The 14554-nt window shown below is 47.3% G+C and overlaps 1 protein-coding gene across 3 annotated transcripts in view; it reads right to left on the reverse strand.

Annotated features, from left to right (window-relative positions):
• Window positions 1–212: 212 nt before the first annotated feature.
• The window catches only part of NPRL3 (NPR3 like, GATOR1 complex subunit), a 46861-nt gene continuing 32519 nt past the window's right edge, over window positions 213–14554 (reverse strand). For 2 of the 3 annotated variants that reach the window (XM_074158349.1, XM_074158348.1), the window contains 3 exons: window positions 7508–7697; window positions 6181–6373; window positions 213–955 (listed from right to left, as the gene is read on the reverse strand). In XM_074158349.1, the coding sequence (XP_074014450.1) occupies window positions 790–955; window positions 6181–6373; window positions 7508–7697 (549 nt within the window). In that variant the 3' untranslated portion in view covers window positions 213–789. The remainder of the gene's footprint in view (window positions 956–6180; window positions 6374–7507; window positions 7698–14554) is intronic. The other variant, XM_074158350.1, reaches the window with a different exon arrangement.

Below are 14554 nucleotides of genomic sequence, written 5' to 3' on the forward strand. Positions count from 1 at the left end.
AGCCTCTGGCTGTGTGGAACTGCATCTCCGTGCTCTTGCAGCTTGGCCAGCCAACTTCAGTCCTGCTCAACAACCAAGCTCCACCTCCCCCAGTCAAAAACTGGAAGCCCTGCTAACCCACGCAGAGTGGCTGCTTGGTGACAGCCCTGCCCCAGGACGTACTAAGTAATAAGGATACTGGGCAGAGGAAATAATAAGCCGTAACATAGCGAGCGAGTCATTCTCATTCACGAGACCGTTTACTTGTGATACTTTGCCTTCCTACCTATGTCCTCACTGCTGCCGGATAACGGTGATCAAACAGAATTTCTCAGCGCCCGGGGACATTATCCTAAAATCCAGGCCAGCTCCTCTCTGCCCTGGAGCAGAGTCCGTGGGGCCAGGCTGCTCCCCAGCGGTGCTCGCGGCTGAAGCACCCACCAGTCACGGTGCTGGAGAGCAGAGAAAGCACTTCACGTGCAGCTGTGTCCACCCAAGGGTGAAGCTCTGTCGGTAACACTGCAGTGGATGTCATCCTGGTCCTCTCCCACAAGCCCTGGGCAGGGAGAAGGGTCAGGGAAGGGCTGTGAAGAAGGTGGCATGGGAGGAATCCAAGCTGAGCAAAGTGCACGCCATCCTGCAGCAGGCCCCAGAGCCCTCACACGGACCATCCTCACGGGGAGCAGATGGGAAATGGAGGCACGGAGGGGGAGAACCTGCTCTACGTCACACGGCAAGAAGGAACCGAATTCACCTCCTTTAGTTTTTAGACTGTCAGTATCCAGAGTTTCCCTTCCTTTGCCAGCAGAGTCATTTTAGAAGGGACTGAAAAACTGAAATCACGGGATCCTCGTGGCTAGTGACCACCAGCACGCTGCGGAATTTGTCAAACAGCATCAGCAGCTGGGAGCGACGCATGTTCTCGTTGTACATGATCTCCTCCAAGTGGTGTCGGCCTCGGAAATAGTGCAGCAGCCTGCAGGGAAGGAGAGCAAGGGAGGCACGTGGGCCAAAAAGAAAATGCACGCAGCAAGAACTGATACTGCCACCCTCAAGGTTTCCTCTCCCGTGGGACACACATCAGAAGGCGTTTGGGTTGCATCCCTCATTTACGTGAAAAGAGAATTAAATTGGCTCTTACCTTAGGCATGCCTAGTGCAGAAATCCCCTAGAAAAGCAGGGGACTCCCTCCAAAGGTTCTCCTTGTATCAAAAGGCTTCCTAGTGGGGTACATTTCCTGACATTGTCTATTTTCAACATAGTTTTAACTCCAGAAAGCAAGGAACCACAAGTGCCAATGAGCCTTGAGAAGTCAGGATGTGGCAGATTTACTTCTGCCCTCTCTTAGCGGGGTCTACACTGCCCTTTGTCACAGGTCTGCAGTGCAAGCCCGGGTACCTACACTTGATTTTAGAATTAAGAGGGTATTTTCCATCACAGCACCCCAAGGGGCTTGGTAACTCCAGGTCGTGAACTCTTGAGGTAGAGTCAGCTTGGGGTGGGTGGCGCAGTCACAACAGAGATGGAAATTTTGATGACAGGCACCACAGAGAAGCTCTGGGAGTTATAAAGCCCCCAAAGAGCCCCAAACCCCTGAAGTCTAAGCTAAAACCACACTCGCTTCTTCAATTCCCAGTTCTCTTTAGAAACAGCAGAGATACCCCTTTGCTGGCCACCGACATACTACAGCCAGCAGATGATCTCGGCCCTGCACAGTCAATCACGGCTGGAACGGAGACAAACCCCTGCAGCAAGTCCCCGATGGCTGAGGACCTGCTCCCCAGGGACCCTTCGGAGCCGTAGAGCCAAGCCAGCCCTCCAGAGTTTGCTGCTCGGTCTCCTGATTGTCATAACAACCACCTCCCAAACACAGGAACCGTCCTGCACATGTCACTCAAACACTCCTACTCGTCAAGGCCCAGACGCGTACGCCGGAATCGCTTCCCCAGCTACGCAGACAGATGCGTGCCGGCATGTGTTCCGCATCACGCTCTCCTCTGCGCTTCAGCAGCTTTCGCTCGTGTTTCCATCCCCATCTGCAGTTTAGGAATATGCCGGCCTGCTGCTTCCTGCCAACTGACAGTAAAAACGAGTGGAGCTGACAAGATCTGTTTTCCAGTTCATTCATACAGTCTTCCTGCGGGAACAGCCCTCGAAAGACACCAAATATCCCTTGGAGCGTTCCTGCCTGTTTTCGCATGAGAGCAGGATGGGGCCTCTCATGCTTTCCCTGCCTGGAGCTCACCTGGCTGCCTTCTGCTGCTCAGGCTGGGCCATCCTGTCCCCCACTGCCCTTTCGTGGGTGACTGGAGAGGAGTCACTGTGCAAGAAGTCTCCCTCCAGCACACCCTCGCTTTGCACAGAGTAAGATTTACCTCCAGTCTGCTGCCGTTTGTGTTTCTCTGCTCCCCAATTTGCCAATGTCCCTCCTCTCACCCCCATCTCGTTCCCCACACTTAAGCAGGGAACCTCCTTGCCCCATCCCTGCAGCCCCCAGTAGCCCCCAGCAGCCCCCAGCACGCTGCAAACCCCCTTCTGCTTTGATGTTCACCTGCCAGCTCTCAGGTTGGCATCATTACATAGAAGATAATTGCTCTGTCTCTGGACCTGCAGCGCAAACAAACAACAGATGGAGAAGCTCCCGTCGTATTCACCTTTCCTCTATCTGGGCTGTGCATTTCCCTTTTGCAGCATCTCCCACCGGGTATTTAGATCAGGCTAATTAGTTTCCTCCCCTGGGCTGATGGCAATCGGTGTGCACTGAGAAGTGGCCATTAGCAGGGACAGTGTGGGTTTTTCTGTGCATGTGTCAAAGCCAGCCCATTCCCTGAGGTATTAACAGTAATTTTTGTACCTTGCAACTTTTATTACTGTTCAAAAAGCCATTTTGAAGAGGATTTTAAAAGCTACATATTCTCTGCCTTCCATAAGGCTGCTCACTGTGATTGCCCATGCTCTCATCTCCTGGCACAGCTGTCTTCTGTGCAGATGATTACAACCTCGCTTTCAACAGCAACACACACTGAGCAGGAGCTTTCCAATAAATAAATCCATCCTATATTCAAAAAGAGTCTGGATTTGTAACTGGTCAATATGAAATACTTTCCACTCCAATAAAAGCTAGAGAGGATATTAAAGAATATCACAAAAATGCCGGCTGGAAGATACCTCCGAAGTCTAGTCCAGCATTCTGCTCCAGCAGGACCACTGCCAACGCTGGAGCTTTTTCCAGCCAAGCTCTGAAGCCCTCCAAGGCTGGAGATCCCCCCACACGCCTGGGTAATCTCTCTGGTGCTGCACCACCCTCCTGGGGAAGCAGTTTTCCCAAAAGTCCAACTAGAATCTAACCTGGGGGTCAGCTCCAGTGAAGATGAGCACTACCTTCATCTTTCTGAGCAGTGAACATTTATAGGATCCAAAGGGGACATAAGATGGCACTTCTTGGGGCAGTACCACTGCCTTTGAGTCCCTGTGAAGCTGCACAGATATGGCTGTTGACAGATGTGCACTTCCAGATCCAGATGTGGCAATGGAATATTATTGCTTTCCATTGCTCATCACTGTTTCTCCCCTCTTCAAGCTACAAGAGCTGCCCCTCTAACAGCAGTGTAGTGTTCTTAAATGCTAAAAAATAAATGGATTATCTCACACTAGTCATTCAAATAAAATAAGCCTATTTCTGACCAAGGAGATATCCCTTCCACCAGCACTGCTTGGAAATGGAGCAGAAGTGTCCACAGCTTAGTGGCACCAATGAGCGTTCCTCTGTGGAGTAAAGGACCTCCATCTCCCAATCTAAGAGAAAGAAAAAAAAGGCCTGAATGTGACTCCACACCCACAGCTTGGGAGAGAAGCCATCAGTGAAGCCTCAGACTGTCTTTAAAAGCACGGCTTAATGTGCAGTGAGGAACACTTTGTGTACATTACCGAAGATCTAGCTCAAAAAGAGCTTGTCTCCTTCTTAACTGTACTTCTGGAAGGACATGCCATCCCTCCTCCGACAGCACCTCAGGAAAGAACTTGGATTTCAATTCCCATCCAACGTTCCGAGGGTTAATGCAGCCAATGCTGGAGCCAAGCTTCAGTATTCCTTCTTTCCCCTCAAGGTTTCTGCCTTGCAAATACCGGCTGTGCATAGCAATGGACAGGCACAAGCTCTTCCTGCCATCTGTTTAACGAGTAACAGGCCTTCAGAGGCACAGACACAAGAAAACACATCGGGCTGAACTTTATTGCTCTGCTGAAAATAGCCCATCCCTTTTTGTGCACACAAAACTACACTTGAAGGGCAGTGGCAGTATATTTAGTGCACTAACGACGCAGTTATAGCAGGAGTTTGTTCTGGGAGGCCGCTGATAGAGCAGAGCCGTTTGCCACAGCACAGCCCTCATTAGGCTGCTCTTCCTCAAAATGAAGTGAAAAAGAAGAGCTGATGCTGTGACCTGTCTTAGGGTGATGGGGGAGATCAGCTCATCCACTGCCGCAGCTTCCCCACAATTGTTTACACTTTCATTAAGAGCAATAGGTTTACACGGACACTCATCCCTGATTGTTTATGGCACAAAAAGAGAGAAAATACACCCATAACCTCCAAATTATGGTGTCTTGTAAAACCACCGCTAACCAAGAGCGTCTGGCATCAACATTTCTATCTGTACACTCCAGCATCCTGCCCATAGGACCTACTGACATATCGGATCTTCTCTCTTCCTTGCTGTTGAGCAAGAGCAAGCTCCACAGTCGTCAGTTCAATCTATAGCAGAGTGGAAATTCAGACTGAGCAAAGCCACCCTGGGGATCTGCAGAAGAACCCGGTGCACGAGCAAACTGCTAAATAAACATTAAGACAGCTGCCTGCTTACGGCAGCTCATTTTAGGAAGAAATCAAAGTAATTTTTTGCATCTGCAATTCCAAAGCTTTCGAATGGCTGTTTTAACCAGATAAAGGAGCAATCACGAAATCCTTTTCTCTCCCCAGGATGACTGAGAATCTGCCATTGACAGTAAACTGGTCCAAAGCCTCCCCCACAAATTCTGTCTGAAGATATCACCAACTATGATATTGTTTTTACTTTCCTTTCTCACTGGTTTTGTAATGACTTATCTGGTAATGAGGGGAAAAAAAAACATTTCAAAGTTCTCAAACGGCCAAAGTGTTGCATCTCAATCAGAGAATATCCTCTGAACAGTTTAGAGAAGATGGAGACGAGTAATTGAGAGAGCAGTGACTACCCACAAGCCTGGGAGAGCTCTGTGAAAGCACCTGCAAACTTTGCCGCAGAGAAGGAAAGTTATTTTCTTGCTATCACAGTTGTTGTAGGCGACTCGACTATATCCATCCTACGGCAAGAACCGGGTTTCCAGGGGATTACCCACTGAATGTGGGAAGTATAGCAAAAGCTGCAATACTTGCCTCGGGTGGTTTTCTGCTCCACAAGTATGAAAACCAGTGAAAGTTGCATTCCAGTGATGCCACTGTGTTTTGAAATGCTTAAGAAGTATTTCCCCCCCACCCCTTTTTCCCAGATGGCTGGTTAGGATGTCATTCGGCTTTTTACCATGTGCACAAACACATCTTGCATATTTTTGTTGCATTGAAATTTGTAACAACAAAACTTGGTGCTACTCATCACACATCCTAATGGCTTTAACCTAACTAACCCAACCAAACGAGCAGCTCATCTCTGCAAAACAGGCCTGGAAACCTTTTTTTAGTCTGGTCTGTAAAAGTATTCAGGCTGGCTTTGTGTCTGCTGCTCTTTGTCTCATATTTGCATGGGGTTTACAAACCTTAAAATAAAGGATAGCTGGCTTGGAAATGTAAACGGGCACAAAGTGACAGCACCAGCATGACTGAGGCTTGTCTTTGCATGCTTAGGAGGTTTTTTTCAGGCTACATAGTTTTATGTCTCCCGTGTGTGGACACTGGGAAACTGGCAAACAGCAAAATCCGTGTTGTCCATCCATGCTCCCTGATGCTCCTTCGCACATCCAAGACTCTTTGTTAACAGCTCTTCTTGTGACACATATATTAGTTTTTGTTAAAAACTGATGTGCACAGATGAAATAGGTATAAGGGGAACAAACCCAAAAGAATTTATCCTCCAAAATCCCAAGCCAACAGGATTTCCACACCAATCCTTCAACAGAACAGCAAGAAAAAGAAAAAAAAGATTACATTCCACACTCCGCACTTCCTACCTTGCAAACATGCGAAGATCTTCTGGATTTTGGGCAGCAGGGACATTAAGGATAGCTTCCCGCTCATGTTCCAACAAGCTTGCTAGAAGATTCTCTGTCATCCTTTTATTTAGGGGTGAGTCCCCACCAGGTATCAACTCAGCACTGGAATTATCCATGCTAGGGCTTGTCAGAGTCATGTCGTCACTACTAGCTATCAGGGGAAGACAGAAAGAGACACAAAATTTTTTATATACCTCAGCATAATGATGCAAAGATTATCAATTCAGGCTGTTTCTATACAGTCTTTCCAAATAATCCCTTCGGATTTGTAGAGCAAATAAAGTGCCTCTCGAAATGCTACATGGATCTGCAATTAGTCATACGGCAACACAGCAATTTTCTCAATGGGAAAGTCAAACGTTTCAACAAAGTCATCAATTTATGTGGAAAATTGTACTTCTGGACACCATAAACAGTCCATAAAAAACATCTGAAATGAAAATTCCCAGCCAGCTCGGCTGGAATACCGTGAAGTGGTAACATGAAAAGCCTAACAGCACAGAAGGTGGGAGCAAGCAGAAAGGCAGGCCAAGAAGCAATATCCTCTTGTGAGTGAGCCAGAATAAGCAGATCACAGACTTATCTGACTCACGTTCCAAGATTTCTGCCCTAATTCATGACTTCTGTAAAGCTGAAAGTTGTACAGGGAATCTCTCCCAATATCCAACCTCAGTGGCGTTCTGAGAATGCCGCTCGTATCAGCACAGGAAAGTTTGGGGATTTCAGAATTGTATCTGATTTACACTCTTTAAAAAATGCTTTCCTGGAATCACCCTGAAGAATGGTACTGAGGAGATTAAAGAAATCAGGAGACATAACCGGAAATCAAACATTTGTGAGAACGACAGCATCTCCTTAGGGCTCTACGGCCCACAGAAACCAATGACGTTTGAAACAAATTCTCACAATTTTCTTTCCTGAAAACCAAATTTCATGCAGTAACAGGGGTGCAGCCAGAGGAACATTGCAGTTACTTCAAAAGTAGAAAGTTACTCTGAAAAAAACAGAAGTACCTCCGATAAAAATATTTTACATCACCAAATGAGAACCTGGCAAATTACAAAGCACAACTTGTTTTTAAAAACAAAAATTTAAGGTTTAAGAATTAGCCCTTAAGACTTTCACCAATGCCCAGCTGTAAATTTAAGAAGGGCTGGATGTAATTAGCAAGCACTCCAGCAAAGACAAGTTGTCTTGTGACCAAGGCCTGATTACTCTGGGCATTGCTAAGGGAAGCTCTAGAAGTGGGCAGCCGTCTGGACGGCAGAGAAAAGCGGGCTCGTACTTGGTGAACCAAAGCTGAGAGCATTGGGGGTGCTTAAACTTCGGCCTCCGACTCTGGCAGTAAAGGGCATGTCTTCATCTTGGGCTCGGAAATCCTCCTCGTTTGGTGGCACCATCAGACAGACGTAAGTGTGAAGCTGAATAAGAAGCCGGTGTTGGAGCATCCATATCACCATTTGAATGAGCTGAGTCTGCAGAGTGAGAAAGGAGGTATTAAACACCCATGAAATAAAATATGTGAGGAAAACAATGGCAAAGGTTGGGCTTTGTGAGTAAGAAGTCATAAAGAGAAACGCTTTCCACCCCACACACCAGTTTTCTCTCTTCTCCAATCACAGAAAGGCCACCAGGCACACATGTTCATCACACCCAAAGCCTTGGCGGATTCACAGGCTGTAATCAAACCTTTAATGACATAAAAACCCATGTCTTTATGCAACACTGACCAACACAGAGTCTTCAAAGGCACCAGCCCTGCCCCTTGCCATGGCTGCTCTGTTCCAGCCCAGCAGCCGAATGCCCTCACCACCAAATGTGGCCATACCACCCCACCTAGAGCTGTCTGGTCCTCCTGTAACAAAACAAGCTTAGGAGGTGCTAAAAAGATGGGATGGTCTTCTTTCTGAGAGACCGGACATGGGAAATGAGTCAGGCAGATGCAGGCTCTGATGTCCACGGCCCAACAGCATGAGCCCCGAGATCAGTTTGCTGGTTTCTAAACAAGACCCTCCTCTGGGGAGACCTTATAGCAGCCTTCCAATACCTAAAGGGGCCTACAGGAGAGATGGGGAAGGACTTTTTATCAGGGAGTGGAACCATAGGACGAGGGGTAACAGTTTTAAACTGAAAGAGGGGGGATTTAGATTAGATACGAGGAAGAACTTTTTCACTCTGAGGGTGGTGAGACACTGGACCAGGTTGCCCAGAGAAGCTGTGGATGCCCCATGCCTGGAGGGGTTCAAGGCCAGGTTGGACAGGGCTTTGAGCAACCTGGTCTGGTGGGAGGTGTCCCTGCCCATGACAGGTGGGGTTGGAACTGGATGGTCTTTAAGGTCCCTTCCAACCCACACCATTCTGTGATTCTATGAAAATCACTAATCACTGAAGGGTTAATCCCAGAGTAGTCAGAATAACGTTTGGGTTCCTCTAGAAAGCCAGGGAGAGGGCAGGGTGACAGGGCAGAGCTGAAGCAACCAAGAGAGGTACCTAGAAGTATGAGCCGTTTGCTGTCAGACGGGAAATTGCTGCAAAGACTCTAGAGATCCAAGCCCTACCAGGACTCAGTGATGCAGAAACAGCACTAACAGCAGCAGAAACCCCAGCAAGAGAGAGCAGCCTGCAGCTGCCAAGGGGTCCCCTCTCAACCCAAAGGGTTAATACCCCCCCCATTTGCTCATCACCCCTCTGCAATAACAGGACAGGCCAAGCTTATAAAGGCACACAGGTTTTCAGGGTGCGGACAGGCACGAGTTTCAGAAGTGCCAAGAGATGACACTGATTTTAAACAAAAAGGCGAAACTCCTTTGTGTTACAGCAGCTGAAGACCTGCACAATGTCCCCAGAGCGATGCTGGAAGCAGGGGACAGAGCAAGGGACAAGCACTTGTAGGTTCTTGGTGTGGCCTACTTGCAGGAGTTCTGGAAGAGTATTCAAAATGCATCATCACGTCTGAATTTCTGCACAAAAAGCCTTTTCATATCACTGTAGGCAACCCTTCCCATAGCCAACAGCTCTGAACACACTGATTCACTGACAAAAGCTGTTTGGGGATTTCATAGCAACCAACACTGTTTTGGTGAGAGAAACACTTGCAGAATGAGCTCAGACTCTGAGAAGGAAGCTTGCTCTGCTGGATTAATCATCAGGATAACGGGCCAAATCTCAATAAAAGCCCCAAACTGAAGTTCATCAGCCCACATAATTTTCCTTTTACCATCAATCTTATAATTTTCAGTTCCTCCTCTGCTATCAAATCACAAAAGAAACATCTTCTGTTTGCAGACAGACCCACACCCTGTCCTTTCAGGGATTACCGCTTTTGGGGGCTGAATGGATTTTTATCTTAAAACATATTATCTGGGATCGCCTTCAAACATATCCTTTTTGGAAAAGCCATAATTCATTTAATATGTTTAATAGAAAATCTACAGAAGAGGAAGGTTGGCAGAAGATACCAAATGCATAGTGTTCTGCTCACATCTGAAATCAGCCTGGAAGAGGGAAGAGGCTTACTCCGGTGATTACGTTGCTAAAAACTTTCCTTCCAGATGCAGGCCTGGATGGAAAGATGTCTCATATATTTTACTTAAATTTCCAACCTGCTGGCAGGCAGCAGTGTCTGATTAGCTGGTTTCACATCAAATGAAAAGAGGTCTGCACTTTTCACAGCACAAAGTAAGCCTGGAAAAATCCAAGGAGGCTGTAAGACAGGCTCTGCCAGCCCCTGCGGAATCTGCCAGGTGGGGCCTGACCTAGCCCAGCCTCCACTGGTCACTTTGGTGGTTCCATGAATTACAAAATCACCCAGTTGCTTTCATTACAGCATCATGTGCGTGGAAAGTCTTATCCAACTCTCTCTAAAGCTGCATTCGCACCTTCACCTCTACGCTCTTGTGCAAATATCTAGAAAGCCACCCCTGAGCCAGCAGCTCTGGCTCAGTGGAAGCAGCCAGGCGAAAGTGGTGTTACCGCGGCGCTTCACAAGGGTGACATTGCACAACGATGGCCAAATGCCTTTGTGCCACAAGCGTGAGGGCTGGAGATCGGCTGGGACTAACTTGAAAACTAGAGAAAACTGTTCTTCCTTATTGAAGTGAGCCTGAATGATCCCTAGATGAGAGAGAATGGTGACCACTGAGGGTTAACTATAAGCTAGCCTCCAGTGGGAATTCAGTACTTCTGAAAATCTAGTCCTATATAAAAAAGCCCAAGTGATGCAGCATCCTGCGCCGTACCCGAAGTGGCACACTTTGTGCCATCACTGCAAATGTGCTTCACACCACCGTATCCACTTTGTCCTGCCCACACATAAATACCTTTTCCAGGTTTAAACCTATTTCTTACTAAAAGCAGCAAGCGTTTTCACAGATTCGGTCTAGCAGAAGCTTTGCTATTATGTTTTGCTGCTTGTCTCTGGACATGAACACTGAATTTACGTCCATTCTCTTGCTGCTCCCCTTGATGGAGCTTCCAGACAGATCTGCAGGAGAGAAGGCTTCCTGGCACCATCCGCGTTGCTCTGGCTGTTGGAAACGCTCTTCCTCCCTCAGAGATACAGGGTTATCTTCATGCTTGGTCTCAGCCTACTCGATTAGCTGGGCTCCTTGCTGAAGCCAAAAAGGGCTGAGCAGCTTCCCAGGCAAGGCTCCGGACTGCCTCCATCACTCAGGCATCATCTGGCACTGTAGGAAGCCACAGCCAAGCCTTTTTTTGGCTGAAACACCAGGACCGTGACGGAAATATAAAAGGAAACATTTTTCGTTGCTTAATTTAACTAACAATCAACTTTAAATTTCATCCATATTCCTTTAATCCTTCCCGTCTCCCCATGCTGCCTCTTTCCAGAGGGGTCCTGTCTGCGGCAGCATCTGGAACGCTCCCGCTGGCACGGATCCGCCTGCAGCCGTTCCCTTTCTCTCCCCATCTCGCAGCGGGGTGAAGTTCGAGCATGTTGACATGCAAGGCGGCACGGAAGGCACTGGTAACAATGCATTGCTTTGTGCTTATTGACAAAAGCAGAGAAGACATGAAAACATGGGGACTATACGTCAGCCCATCTCGGACAGGCAGAGGAAAGCTCAGCCCCAGGTCTTGGAGGGACAAGATCCAGCATTCATTATTCTCATCCCTCTGGGAATCAAAGGGAGCGTCTGTAAAACTCTTGAGTAACGTGTTAAATAAAATGCATTTCCTGCAAGGATTCTTTAAGGCTTTTTCTTTCACAGGCCTAAAAAGCTATGGAAACCATCAAGATTATTGGGGACTAGCAGCAGAGTCAGGAAAGCGAAGGGAAAAGAGCAATCCAGCAGCACTCAATCCTGGCTTGCTTCTCACTACATGAGGATACCCTCCGAGTTAAAACACAGCTTGTTTGGCCTACCCAAGTATACGAGCCCCTTTTCTCCAGTCTGTATTAACTAGTTATTTGACACGTGGATACTTCAAGGACTGACCTGAGAACTAAGCGCTGCCTTGGCTCAGCAGGACAGCACCTCCAAAGCTGCCGGGGGAAATGGATATTTGCTGAAATACATTAAGTTTCTTTATCATTCAAACCACACTGTTTTATGAAATGAAGCTAAGCTATTAAAATTTCTCCCTATCTTACAGAAAACAGACTAAAGACCCCTGTTAACATAGGACAAAACATTTATTGTCTAATATTGCTGTTTTAATCATCATGTAACAGCTTTGAATTCTCACTTTGCTGAGAGCACTCAACCATTCCCTCTGTTTAGGCCTACAAAGCCGTATTTTTTTAACACGCCACACCGAAACCCCTTGGATTTTATACCTAGTCCAACTGAATATAAATGTGCCTTAATACTACTTCCATACCTCTGCCAACAAAAGCTCCTGTAACTAATGCCTTCCAGATGCCCAGCAGAAGAGTCTCTCAGAAGACACAACTGCCTGTTCAGGATTTGCCTGCAGCTCTCCTCCCACCCCATCCCCTGACACACGCGCTCGTTTTCCACCAAGCTCTTTCACAAAGCACGGCACGTTTCCCGGATGTGTAAGGCAGAGCCCTCACCTACCAGTGCTCTTGCTCCCAACAGGATGGCCAGGCTTATTAAAACAAAAGTGAAAAACTAAACGTATTTTGTTCAGCTGCAGCTGTCATACTTTCCCATCTGTTTTTTTCCAAAGTTATTCTAGCCCCATCAAGAGAGAATTAGATAACTACAATAATAATAACAATGTGCATTACGATAAAAAGCTATATTGTAGTGAAGGGGATGCAGGGAGGAAATGGGATGTCTAATTCCATAGGTACACTCCTTCTACCTTATGGGTGGAAAGATCCTCCCTGCTAGTCCAGATTTGTTCCCCGAGGCAGGGTAGGGAGATGTTATACCTCCTTCTGAAACAGATGAAGTAGCTGAGGCCATAATGCACAGAGGAGGGGAAGCCACAAAGCATTATCCTCATCTCTTGGTTTGCAAAGAAACCTAGTGTAGAGTAGCTGGGTGAAGAAACTTTGATACCGTAAAAAGAAAGCCTCACACTGAAAAGCACAGTAAGGCATTCCCATGCAGCAACTGGAGTTCTCCAGTATGTCCCCAGTGCACACAGTCTGTCAATGAACATGTGCTGAGCTAAAGGTTTTAGGTCACCAAGTGTTTCTGTGCGTTCACAGGAGGTTATGAAGGGGTGTGCACCATACTGAACCCCACCAGAGCTCCGCTCTGCTCTGGGGTCACATCAAGGCTGTGCCACACAAGCAAGAGGAGAGGACAGAGACAGGAACAAATAAGTACAGGTAGCAGAAGAAAGGACAGCTTCTTTGGGGTTGGGAGAGATGCAAAGTGCTTCTTTTTCAGTAAAAACACTAAAAGGGAAGATGAGTTTCCCTCTTGTATCAGCACGCCGGATCTCCTCACCCCATGGCCGCACCCTGATGAGATCCAGCACCAGCAGCATGAGCTGAACTGGCTGGTGTTCAGGACAGTCCCAGGCTGCACTGGATTGTGGCAAGTCCAGGTGATGCTACACAGCACAGTGGAGCTAACAGACAACTTACCACCATGAAAAGGGGAAAGTCACTTCTGCTTTCCTCGCCCACATCCTCAGCTGCAGAATCACCTCCCTCATTCTGTGCCAGCCCTGGAGCCTGCTGGTTTCTCCCCCTGAGCAATTCCCACCTGCCAACCCAGCAGAAAACTAGTGCGGTGGAAACCAGAGAATAGAGCCAAGTGGGACAGGAGCCAGCTCTAGTGTAAAGGGAAGAGGGAAAGGAGGGAGGTGTGTGTGTACACACCTGAGAGTGGGAAGGAAAAACAGAGCCTCCTCTCAGCAGCACTGAGATATCCTTAGATCATCTGAGCTGTGGGTGTGGGCTCGTTCTCAGGCTGCTGCAACATTGCTATCCAAGCAAGGCAGGTTAAACACAGAGAAAGGGAAGCTGGCATAGAAATCACTACGCCAATACCAAAACCTTTTCAAATTATAAGCACAAGACTACGGATAGATATATGGCAACCAGAGAGTTCAAGTGCAATACACTGCTTGTCATCGCAGGCAAGAAACGAGATCAAGAAGATGGGCTCAAGAAAAATTCCTTCCTCTGGCATAGGGTAGGCTGAGAGCAGTGGCAGCGCTGGCACACACCTCTCACTGGGCATCTCCCACCTACCTGACAGACACCAAAAGCAGAATGTTGACACGCACTCCATCTGTCAAGGCAGTCTTGTCCTTGTTCAGGGTATTGCAGGTTGGTTGTACCTCATATCAGGCAAAAAACACCACAGCACTCCAAGTATAAAAACGCCAGTGTCGCAGTGTTTTCATCTACCCGAAGGAATGGAGCGACTCCACCCATCTAACAGGAATCAAACAAAAATACCTTCATCCTCTTTCAAACCAGGCAGTACGACCTGGTATAAAAACAGGAGGAAGGGCCCTTTAACAGCTTTCCTATGTTGTATTGTGGACTTTATTAATGCCTTCCGTATGCTCTGCCCATCCAGTAGCACGTGCCAAAAGGAGGAAGACAATCCCATGCTTAAGATAAGAATCAAACGGGATGGATGCCATGAGACTGTAACAGCTTCTGCAGAAAATACAGCCCTTCCCACAGCCCTGACCTTCCAGTGCAGATGACCTTCAGAAATACAGAGGCAGTACAGTCCGCACAATGAAAAGCACAAGATAACACACCACTAGTGAAAATCTTCAAAGTTAAAAAAACAACCAGCCCTACTCCCCTCCTGTGTACACAAAAAATAAAATTACAGTGAGAGGTCCCAACTTTGTAAATTTTTTTCAAGGGCAAAGCAAATACAATTTGACAATATTTACAGTTCAGAGTACAGCATCTTTTATCGCT

The sequence above is a fragment of the Numenius arquata genome, chromosome 14 (genome assembly GCF_964106895.1).
Source record: "Numenius arquata chromosome 14, bNumArq3.hap1.1, whole genome shotgun sequence".
NCBI classification, from domain to species: Eukaryota; Metazoa; Chordata; class Aves; order Charadriiformes; family Scolopacidae; genus Numenius; species Numenius arquata.